General features: G+C 43.8%; 1 protein-coding gene across 5 annotated transcripts; it reads right to left on the bottom strand.

Moving 5' to 3' along the window:
• Positions 1-2,304: 2,304 nt before the first annotated feature.
• Cnbp (CCHC-type zinc finger nucleic acid binding protein) lies at positions 2,305-11,187 on the bottom strand. 5 transcript variants are annotated; one of them, XM_057773774.1, is made up of 6 exons: positions 11,028-11,186; positions 8,215-8,272; positions 4,698-4,835; positions 4,510-4,600; positions 4,150-4,353; positions 2,305-3,360 (listed from the first exon to the last, which is right to left on the bottom strand). In XM_057773774.1, the coding sequence occupies exons 3-6, from the start codon at positions 4,819-4,821 to the stop codon at positions 3,243-3,245; spliced, it is 537 nt and encodes a 178-aa protein (XP_057629757.1). In that variant the 5' UTR covers positions 4,822-4,835; positions 8,215-8,272; positions 11,028-11,186; the 3' UTR covers positions 2,305-3,242. The 5 variants fall into 5 exon arrangements, with proteins under 5 accessions (XP_057629757.1, XP_057629776.1, XP_057629748.1 ...); XM_057773793.1 differs by lacking the exon at positions 8,215-8,272 and having other exon boundaries at positions 4,719-4,835; positions 11,028-11,187; XM_057773765.1 differs by lacking the exon at positions 8,215-8,272 and having other exon boundaries at positions 11,028-11,185.
• Between the last annotated feature and the right edge of the window lie 253 nt (positions 11,188-11,440).

Here is an 11,440-nt window from a genome sequence, read left to right as displayed (position 1 = left end):
TTTACTCCACCCACCTAAGGGCTGGCCTATAAATGGGCCAAGGCAGTTTCTTTATTAAATGAAAGTAATTCCTCCATCATCTCTCTCTGGGCAAACCTCTCCCAGCCCTTAAGTAGGCCTGGGCCGCCAACCCCAGATTGCCAGGTGGGCACTGCCCATAGGTCCACGCATATGCAAGCAGCTGACAATCATTGCGTGATAACAGCATAAGTCAGGCCTAGTTGCTATTAGTTGATTATCACAGAGAGCACTCGCTTTCGGGATTGCGGAGGGCGGGAGCCAGCACCATCAAGACTCCACGCAGCTCTCTACAATGAACTCCCGTCGCTACAACCAATGAAGCATGTAGGTGGATCAGAGGGACAATTTACAGTGACCAGTTCTCTTTCGGGGTTCAAACTCAGATCAGAAGCCTTTCCTTCCTGAGCCATCTCACCTTTTTCATCTTTAAGACACGGCCTTTCAATGTAGGCCAAGCTAACCATCAACTTCTGCCTCCCAAATGCTGGGGTAGGCAGTCATCAGGCTATGTAGCATGTTAGTACGTAACACCAGTGGGTGCCCAGTGCCAAGCCAGCCAAGGGTGCATTATGATCCTCTGAAACTGGAATTACAGGTGATTGACTTGTCATGTTGGTGCTGGAACCAGAACTCCAAATGCTGGTTGGTCCTCGAAGAACAAGTGCTGTTAAACAGCTTAGTGGCCTCCTCTTCTAAGTTTTACTATGTAGCCCTGGTTGTTCCTGAAACTTAGTCCAAGATAGCCTCAAACTCATCTCACCTCCTCTGCTTCCAGAGTTCTGTAACTAAATGCACACAGCACACATCCAGATTGTTTTATGGGTGGGTGTTTTGCCTGAATGGATGTCAGTATGTACAATGCCTTTGGAGGACAGAGGGCATCAGATTCCCTGGAACCTAGTGTTACAGATGGCTGTGAGATGCCATGTGAGTGCTGGGAAACAAACTAGGTCCTCTGGGAGAGAGTCTGTGCTCTTATCTGTGGGGTAACCTCTTCAACCACCCTCCCCCACAGAGCTCTTAAGGGTATTTATTCCTCGGGGGAAAGAACTTCTAAAGTATTGTAAGAATGCACAGGTCAATCAACATTTTCTAAAATCCTTTTCTAGAGTAAGATACAGGCTATTGGACTGTGATAGGACGCACACAAGAGGCAGAGGTAAGTGGATCTCTTGAGTTCAGGGCAAGGCTGGTCTACAAAGCAAGTTTCAGGACAGCCAGAACTGTTATACAGAGAATCCCTGACTTGAAGACCCCCCCCTCCCCACACACCCAAAAAGCAAGCCAACATACTTGTAATTTTCATTATTTGTAAAGGCCAAAGAACCAAAACCTACATTCCAGTATGTACTGGAATTTTAGATCAAAGGCTGAAAAGAAACCATATGTGCATGCACACCCCAGGGTGTGTGAAGTCCACCAAGACATTGTGAAAGCCAGTTCTCTATTCCGACCTTTACATGAGATCCATGTTGAGATTATTCAGGAACAATAACCCACTAAGCCATCTATAATGAGATCTGGTGCACTCTTCTGGCCTGCAGGTACACATGGAAGGAATGTCAGTTGTGGTGCATGCCTTAATCCCAGCACTGGGGAGGCAGAGGCAGGCGGATCTCTGTGAGCTTTGAGGCTTGATCTACAGAGCAACTTCCAGGACAAGCACTAGAGCTACAGATAAACCCTGTCTCTGAAAACCGGGGGTGGGGGGCGGGTAGTGCAGCATGCACAAAAAAACCAGTGTGAAGAATTACATGGCAAGGAGAGGGTACCAATTAACTACTAAATAGGAAAAATACCAATTATCAGAGAGCAGGGGTAGGAAGAGTGCTTATGGTTGAACTTAAACTACATACCGCTAGCTTGCTTTTATTATTATAAAGGAACTAAATCAAATGATCCTGGGGTGGGGATGGCAGATCATATCATCAGAAGCCCAGAAAAAAATTTAAAAATGCTAAAAAGCAGTGAGGTCCAGACCAATTTGGAGTAAACACAGACCTAAGAGCAAATCAAGAGAATTTTCTTTTTGCAAATATGGAAGTCAAAACAACTCAGGAGTTAAGTTCTCTTTCCACCTTTACATAGATCCTGGAACCAAAGTCAGGTCACCAAGCTTATGTGGCAAATGCCTTTTCCCATGAGACCAGACCATTCAGCAGATCCAGAGAATTTTCTACAGTTCTGCAAGTGAACAAAGCACCAGGACCACTGTGTTCTTCTTTACCAGCTTTTCCTTACTGAAGACATTACTTAGCACAGAAAGAAAAGTCCAAACTGTCATCTTTCAGTCCTCCACATTCCCCTCTTTAATATGGTATTTTGTTCTATATACATTGATGAAAATTTAAAACAAACAAAAGGAACTTTAGTCAAACTCCCCTTCCTCCTCCAGCTTTATTGGAATAGTTTAAAATTACATTTTCTATTTTCTAAGACTTCAGTTGCTTTTTCCATTCGACTTTTAAAAACTGATTACAGCAAATGAAACAGTTTTCTAAGTGATATAGTATACAAAAATAACATCTTGATTTCTGTGAAAATGCATTTCTCTGCAATTCCTGAATAGCTCCAAATTATGCTAACTCTGAGCGATGTTTACTCTGGGTTTTAGATTTAGTCTTTGAAAAAATGTGTTCTACACCTTTGCCATCACCATCTGTATGGGATGAAGCTGCTCCTGTGTTGGGCTTTTATCCCGATCTCCCTGGCATAGCCATCAACACGTTGTGTCTTCAGTTTACTCCCACTCAACTGTATGTTCTACGAGGGCCTGATACAGATGTTACTGATGTTATTTAATAGCTACTGAGGTCAGACATTCCAAGGCCGTCATTATACTAAAAATTAATGTTATTTATGGAAGTTCAGATGCTTCCAGAATTGTTTTACCTCCTACATGGGAACACACTCAAACCCAGAAGGGCTTACTGGTCTGAACTCTTCCCATTCATTAATCCCTATTCACCAGTGGCACGGAAAGGGGGTTCTTTAACAAAGCATTATACATAACACCTCTACCAAACTAAACATAAACTTTTTTTTGTAGTTAAATGCAGAAATTCGGTTTTTTTTCCACCCCTTTCCTCCTTTTACACTGCAAGTTAAAGCTCACTGGCCTGGGAACAGCCTCTATCTGCCAACCTTTGGCCAGTGAAGAGGATTCAGAGAAAATAATACAACCATCAATCAGAAAAAGGAGGGGCGACAAAGGAAAATAATTAGGCTGTAGCCTCAATTGTGCATTCCCGTGCAAGATGCCCTGACTCGCCACAGCGGTAACAGTTGACTTCACTTGTCTTGCTGCAATTGATGGCTACATGACCAGTTTCACCACACCTAAAAAGTAAATAAGCAACAGTCAATACAGAACAAAAAGCTATTAACACAAGAACATTTTAAGACTATAAACATTTTGGGAGATATTATGGCCCAAGATTTTTTTTAAAAAATCCCTTGCAGTCATGTTTGTGCAGAAGTCTGTTTCCTCTTTCCACTGTAGTATGTAGGACAGAACATAGATATGCACAATTACTTTTATATCCACCAAGCCCTTGCTGACCCAAACTGCACACTTTATCTAGGTTTCCCCCCACCCTTTTGTTTTTCAAGACAGGGTTTCTCTATAGCTTTGAAGCCTGTCCTGAACTAGCTCTTGTAGACCAGGCTGGCCTCGAACTCAGATATCTGTTTGCCTCTGCCTCTGGAATGCTGGGATTAAAGGTGTGCACCACCCAGCTTTATCTAGGTTTTGTTTGAAGCCTCTTGTCCTATACCCAGTAGCACAAAGGAAAAAAATGGGGGATGGACACAAGGGAGATGGGATATATGCAGTCTTCCTTTGCCAGGAGTGGTAGCTAAGAAATAAGAACGCCTTAAGTTGAAAGGCCAATCTGGACTACATGGTAAAAAAGGACGAGATTGTTTAGTGGGCAAAGTCATCTGCCAATAAGCCTAATGATTTTCAATCCCCAGAATCTACCCCATTGAAGAACCAAGCTCATAAGTTGCTCTCAACTTTCACCAAATGCACCAATAAAGCTCTCCCTTTAACAGACAACAGCTACACACACACAAATCTACAATGGAGTTTTTTGTTTGCTTTTAGGCAACAACTTATTGACTCACCTATAGCACTTCACCTTGGTGCAGTCTTTTTGAATATGTCCAAATTCACCACAAGAGTAGCACTTCTGCTCATCCGCGTGGTCACAGTCACGGGCCAGATGGCCTGGCTTGCCACAGTTGTAGCAGCATTGCTCTCGCTCTCTCTTGGGCTCCTTGCAGTCCTTGGCAATGTGGCCACCTCTACCGCAGTTATAGCAGGCTTCAACAATAAGGAAAAGAAGCAGACCAAGACTATAAAACCTTTACAAAGTAAAGCAATGCTTTAAACCACATGCTACAAACCCTCTAAACTAGAAACATTACAAAGCCATGTGTAGGCACACACCTCTCCCAAGAGTATGAAGTGTTAAATACTTACCATCCTCCTGAAGATCACAATCCTTGGCAAGATGACCAGACTCACCACAGCGGTAACAGATATCAGGAAGAGATGAGGAAACAAACTGGAACCCTATTTTGAGCAAAAATAAAAAGATTTGGGATAATCAGGCCAGTCTTGTTATTAATGAATTTTGCAGCACCACAAATTTTTTATTCGACAAAAATACCTCTATCAGAGGTAAAACCACCTCTGCCACGGCTTCTCATTCCACGACCCCGACCTCCACCAGTAGGGCACTCCCTGGCCCAGTGGCCAGATCGTCCACACTTGAAGCATTCGTTGCTGCTCATAGCTGCAGTTAGAGCTTTGGAATAATAAAAATAACATTAATCACTTGGAATTACTTTATAGTGGTTAGAATAACACCCATCTATTTACTTTGATTTATTTACCCAATACCATATGCTTGTGATAATAATCCCCTTAATACCTCAACATTCCAGGTCCATTTTTTTACCTGAGTGTTTTGCCAGCATGTTGTGTGCCTAGTGCCCAAGGAGGCTTAATCTCAGAAAGAAAAACAAGCTTACTTTTGTCAAGAAATACTAATTTAAAATTCAAGCTAAGAACAGTGGCCGAGAATCCTGAGCTCTAGGCCAGCCTCGGATACACGCGCGCGCGCACACACACACGCACGCGCACACACACACAGAGATCCTTTCCCAAAAACTTGAAACCAAAAGTCAATCCACAGCCAATGAACTCAGCAGTCTTAGATAGTGTGCACACAAATTGTCTTCTCAATCTGGCCAGGCAACTCACAAAGTACGTCATATGCACACACATATTTAGTTATACCTTTATAGAGATTTTATCTACTACTCACAAAAACAACACAGCTGATAATCATGACTTTCATACCTATTAGGTTTCTCTGCAGTCCCCTCTCACTTGTCACATTCTTTTCTAACTTTTTTAAAGAAGTTTTTATTTATTTTTGCTTTATGCCCACTGGTGTTTTATCATGGGTGCCAGGTCCCCCAGCGGGTAATTACAGTTGTGAGCTGCCATGTGGGTGCTGGGAATTGAACCTGGGTCCTCTGGAAGAGCAGTTAGTGCTCTTAACCACTGAGCCATCTCTCCAGTCCCCTAATTTTTTTAAAAAAATGATTTTATTTATTATGTATACAACATCCTGCCTCTACGTATACCTGCACGCCAGAAAGAGGACACCAGAGCTTACTACAAATGGTTGTGAGCCACCATGTGGTTGCTGGGAATTGAACTCAGGACCTCTGGAAGAGCAGCCAGTCTCTTAACCACTGAGCCATCTCTCCAGCCCCAGTTCCCTAACTTTTTTTTTTTTTTATTTTTTTATTTTTCGAGACAGGGTTTCTCTGTGGTTTTAGAGCCTGTCCTGAACTAGCTCTTGTAGACCGGGCTGGTCTCGAACTCACAGAGATCCGACTGCCTCTGCCTCCCGAGTGCTGGGATTAAAGACCGCGCGGTCGGTCCCCTAACTTTTAAAGCATTACTTCAATGCTAAGTTTATTAAAAAAAAAAAAAAAAAAAAAAAAAAAAAAACCTGAACACCTCTCCTAAATTGGAATTTGTATTAAAATCCAGGATACTTTGTTAAGAGCTACCAGATCACACTAACACAATGCTTGTATCATATTCCTAAAGAGCTGAGGCCAAGTAATTCACCTTTGAATCACTACAGCATACCATATACTGATCTTTTAAATGGCAGTTATATAGCACAGCTTTTAGGAACAGCAGGAAAGCCTTAAGCACTTTTTGCTTTGTGCAACTATTTATATCATATAGACCCAATCCAATCTAATCAAATAACAACAGTAAAGCACTAAATAAGTTTGTTATTATAAGTTACTACACCAGTAATTTACTACAATGGTACTTTTCAATTATATACTCATTAAAGGTTCAATATTACTCCAAGTCAAATCACAGGTATGATTTTATACAAGCAGATTTTTTAGGAGCTAAGGCTTTTGCTTCCAATAAGGATCAAGGCTCACTCTATAAGGGCATTTCCAATTAAAAACAAAGACACGATAAATAAAAAAATAAATAAATAAATAGACTGGCTTCAGGCTGGCAAGATGATTCAGTGGTTAAGCTTAGTTACTGCTCTAGCAGAGGGTCTGATACTTTCTGTCCTCCGGACAACTCTGTATTCACATGGTACACATGAACTCATGTTGGCACACACACACAAAATGTATGGGGGTGCAGGGCAGGACACATCCTGTAGCCAGAAGACCACTTCCATGTCATTTCTCAACCTTCACATGGATTCCAGGAATCAAACTCAGGTATCTGGTTTGTGCCATAAATACCTTTACCTGCTGAGCTCATTTTTGTGTCATTCTATGCCTCAATTCTAAGTATCACAGTGCCATGGCACAAACTACAGCTAAAGATATGGTAAGTCTTGCCACTCAAAAATAGATAGTGATCAACTGTCAGATTAAGTTTGGAAAAGACTGACTTAAAAGGCCAGTATAAAACTAAGAGGCTTGAGCCTGGTCTACAAGAGCTAGTTCCAGGACAGGCTCCAAAACCAGAGAAACCCTGTCTCGAAAAACAAAACAAAACAAAAACTAAGAGGCTTGATTGTTCTACAGATGTTGAACATACCCAGGTTTTACAATTAACAGACTTTATAGCTATTTGTTTTTATTTTCAATAACACATTTTTATATCAAAACCAGCAAACTAAACTGGGCAGTGGTGGAGCATGCCTTGAATCCCAGCACTCGGGAGGCAGATTTCTGTGAGTTTGAGGCCAGCCTGGTCTACAAGAGCTAGTTCCAGAACAGGCTCCAAAGCACCACAGAGAAACCGTCTCGAAAAACCAAAAGAAAAAAGCCACCGAGCAAATGCACTATTTAACTGTATACAACAGTCAAAGCTAACAGGAATTCTAATAAAACAATCTCTAGGCTGAAGATGTAGCTCAGTGGTAGAGTGCCAACCTTAACACAGGAAAAAAATGATCCTAACTACCTCTTAGAAAATGCATTCATATTATGTAACAAGAATACTGAGAAAATGGTACTCACCAAGAATGGTGTGTATTGAGCTATCTTTACTATTTCATCTGGCTTTTCCTGGCACAATGGTTTACATTCGCTTGTATGCTTTAGATCAATTTTTCCCAAGCATGGGGTTATCCCTGCCTTATCAGGGCTACTATACTGAGACTATAGCGCAGTTCTTGCTCTCTGAATATGCTCACTTAGTATTATGCTCCAGTAAATTGGCTTGGTATCACACACCACACACTCTGTTGTTGTAATAAACTAGATATAATAAAAGGAAACAAGATACAATCTTGTGTTACCTGATTCTGGCCACCATGATGACAATTCACTACCTGACCTTGGTTAATTACATCCACTCCTGCCTGTCCTGGCTACCCGTACAAAGTCTTGATTAATAGTATGTCACCCATAAATATTATCTATTATGTTAACCACTCTCCAAGTTATGTATCCTTGCTCCCCTTTAATAAGGGAACAGAGTGGCCAGGCATGGTGACACACACGCCTAATCCCAGCACTTGGGACGCAGAGGCAGGCATTATCTGAGTTGGATGCCAGCCTAGTTTACAGTGAGTTCCAGGACAGCGAGGATACACAGAGAACCAATCTCATTAAAACTAAACAACAAAAGACAAAAAATAAAAATAAAAAATTAGAGAACAAGTGACTTACTGAAGTCATAAGGTAGACTCTAGTACTAACAAGATGTCAGCAGTCAGCCTCTAAGTCTCTGCAGAATTAAGGCAAGTGATAAAGTGGTGAGAAGCATGCACATACATGCTTCTTATATATTATCTGAATTCCAATGCACAAAGTATTCACTCTTTTAGAATAAAAACTACAGTTTAGACTGTTACGACTCCTTTAATCCGAGCACTTGGGAGGCAGACATAGGCCAATCTCTTTGAGTTTGAGGCCAGCCTGATGATGTACAAGAGCTAGTTCCAGGACAGGCTTCAAAACTACAGAGAAACCCTGTCTCGAAAAACAAAAAAACAAAAGGACTCCAAATAGTCATTTGAAATTTATTCACAAGAGATGTCTTGATTTTTAAGACAAAATCTTTTTTTTTCCTCCTTAAACCTGAGTGTCAAACACTAGCAACTCAATTTCACTAATACACTCATTTCTAACTATGGAGTCAACTCCAGATGATTATTGTAATTTTTGTATTTCTTCCATTCTCCACCCCTTATGGCAATAGGGTCTCAGGCAGCCTTTGCTGGTCTGTAATTTATTAGATATAGGAGGCTGTCCTCAAATTGAGAGACAGGCCTCAGCCTCCTGATTTCAAGGAGTAAAGGAGTGTTCCAGCACTCCTGGATTTCTCTGCCCTTTAAGACAACTTTACTGTTGCCTAGGCAGGCCTCAAATTTATTTACAATCCTGTATCACCACGCCTGGCTTGTATTTCTAATATACAGAGCCCTATTTGTAATCTACATTAGAGGCCTAAGTTCACTTTATTATCCCATGTATTTAACAACCTGAAATCAGACACTGCCAGAATAAGAGCCCTTATTAAGTGAGGCAGTATGGAAAAGAGCATTCTCCACATAGCTGGCCACGATGCCTCGGTATTAGTCTTCTGGCTCTCAACTTACTGTTAGGAGGCTATGAAGAGAAAGGCAAACTCTTGGGGTATTTACCTCATGGAGCATTCCCAGCAGTGACTTATTTACTAAATAATTTTTATCAGGTTCTAAAAGTCCAAAAGAATCCCATAAATAATTACAAAATTTTTAATACTTTAAAAGTTACTATTTTGCCCATTTGCAGTTGTTCAATTGCCAGAATATAAAAACCCTTTGTCTTCCACTCATTTGATTTAAAGTATTTTACAGATTGCACATGTTTAAAATAAAATAAATTATCTCTTGCTATCAGTATGAAAAAGAATTCAAATACAAGATTTTTTTTAATATGAAGGAGACAAGTACAAACATACAGCACTGTTAGGTTTTTATAAACTGTTTGCCAGGAGCTGTAATTTGGGGGTAAAATTAAGCCCTTAATTCAGCCCTTGGGATCCCAATAACCTATTCCCTTTATACAGCATACACAGAGTTCCTTGTAGACAAGGCATGCTGAAAAAAAAGCAGATAGAACTAGAGGGTTACAGCTTGATAAGCTTGCACTTTAACCACGTCAATAATTCTTTAAAATAGTTTTTCAGAACTAAAGAATTGGGGGACGGTAAGAACCACAGTTCATGTATCTTTTTAAAACTCTCAACAACCCTACACTCAATATATACTAGGAGCAAATGGCTAACAAACTTGAGAAAACTTAAATCCAACGATTAAATCATTGGCGTAAATCTCTCCAAAATAGGAAATGGGGATTTTTATCTCCTAAAACTTGGAAACAAAATGGAGCTAACTTAATTCCCTTTTACACTGATGCAGACAAGTTCAGTGTCTTGCCTGTTTTGTGTCCTCGATAATATTTCAAAAACTTGAAATCGGACGATTGCTGTGCGGGGTTTCCTTTCCGGGACCCCCGCCCCCACCCCCAGGCCATCTGTAGTCACTTCCTCTGGAAGTGCTGATAGTTGAGGCCATGTGCTTGACATGTGGCAACAAGCTAAAGATTTACCTATAAAATCAGCACCCAAACCCAAGTGGGGGCGATTAGACCGTTCTAAAGCAGGTTTCCACGCTAGTGAAAATCTAAATTCACCCCTGCCAATTCTACTTCCGAGGCCTGTTGTAATTTATATCCGTTTAATCCGAGTAACACTGGCAACGACTTCTGCCGCCGGGATGGCCTTAGGGACTGACAAACTGGGAACCCTTCCCACCTCCAGCCGCCCCAGCAGAGTCGTAAGATCTAAAACTTGAATCTTATCGATTCAGGAGAAAGCGGCTTGAGCACCGGCGTAGAATAAGCCGTTTATAATAATTAAAAAAAACTACAAGAAATCAAGAGGAATAAAGGTTGGCAATCTAGAGAACTGAATCCCGACTCCGGAGCCTTACAGGGGCGTGCGCGGGCTTCGACACGGGCCGGCTCCTGAGGTCCCGCAGCCGCTGGCACATGGCCCGCCAGGCCTCCACCCGGCGGTCGGCCTACGGACCTCCCCCGCGCCCGAGCGCCCTTCCCAGCACACCGCCTCGTTCCAGGACTTCCCGCCACACTGGCCCCGGGCGCTAGGCCCGCGCGCGACCCTCTCCGCCTCAGCCCCAAGGGCGCCGGGCCTCGTCGCCGCTCGCCTGCGGCCTGCGCGACCGTGGGCGCCGAGCGAGGCCCCCCACGCACCGGTTCCCAGTTCCCGCGCCGCCGGGCGGCCAGGACGGTCGCCCGACCGCGGCGGGCCGGAAACCAAGGCCCAGGAGGCAGACAGGCCGAGCCCCGCGCCTGACGCAGCAGGGAGCAGGCCAAGGTGCGGCCGCCATCGCGCCTCGCAGCTCCGGCCCCCCAGTCGGTCTCGGCCGCGCCAACCCCGCGGCCTCCGCGGCGCCGTCTACATCCCCAGCCCTCACCTTCGGCGTCTGAGCTGCCCACAGCGGTGGAGACTCGGACGCAGGGCCTGGAAGACGACTCGCAAAGCAGCGGCTGTTTATTTTCAGAGTCCTTGCCTGCGCCACACGCGGGTCTGCACACGGCCCCACACACGCCGCTGCGCACGGCTCTCCTCCGCCTCGCCCACGCGTCCAATCAGCGCAGGGAACGGGGCCGGCCAATCAGAAGCGCCCGCGGGGAGCGCGGTCTAGCGCGGGGGCGGCGTGGGGCGGGGCAGGCTCCGCCTTCGCGCTCCGCCTCTTCCGGCTGTCCGGCGCGTGGCTTCCCGCCTGGAGCTGGGTTCCTGAGCTCAAGGGCTTGTCAGCTGCTCTCTTTCCGGCGGTTCGTCCCTCCAACTTTAGTAGGCTTTCCCCAGCCCGGAGTGACCGCTCCT

Source organism: Chionomys nivalis, chromosome 1 (assembly GCF_950005125.1).
Source record: "Chionomys nivalis chromosome 1, mChiNiv1.1, whole genome shotgun sequence".
NCBI lineage: Eukaryota > Metazoa > Chordata > Mammalia > Rodentia > Cricetidae > Chionomys > Chionomys nivalis.
Note: the sequence above shows the minus strand (reverse complement) of the source record. Positions and strands in the feature narration are given on the sequence as shown.

Excerpts from the sequence above, each read along its gene's own strand:
- Cnbp (XM_057773774.1), bottom strand. The coding sequence starts at position 4,821 with ATGAGCAGCAACGAATGCTTCAAGTGTGGACGATCTGGCCACTGGGCC. Across the intron at positions 4,354-4,509 it reads GATTGTGATCTTCAGGAGGA|TGAAGCCTGCTATAACTGCG; the intron begins TGGTAAGTATTT and ends TTTCCTTATTGT. Across the intron at positions 3,361-4,149 it reads ACCAAGGTGAAGTGCTATAG|GTGTGGTGAAACTGGTCATG; the intron begins GTGAGTCAATAA and ends TTTACTTTTTAG.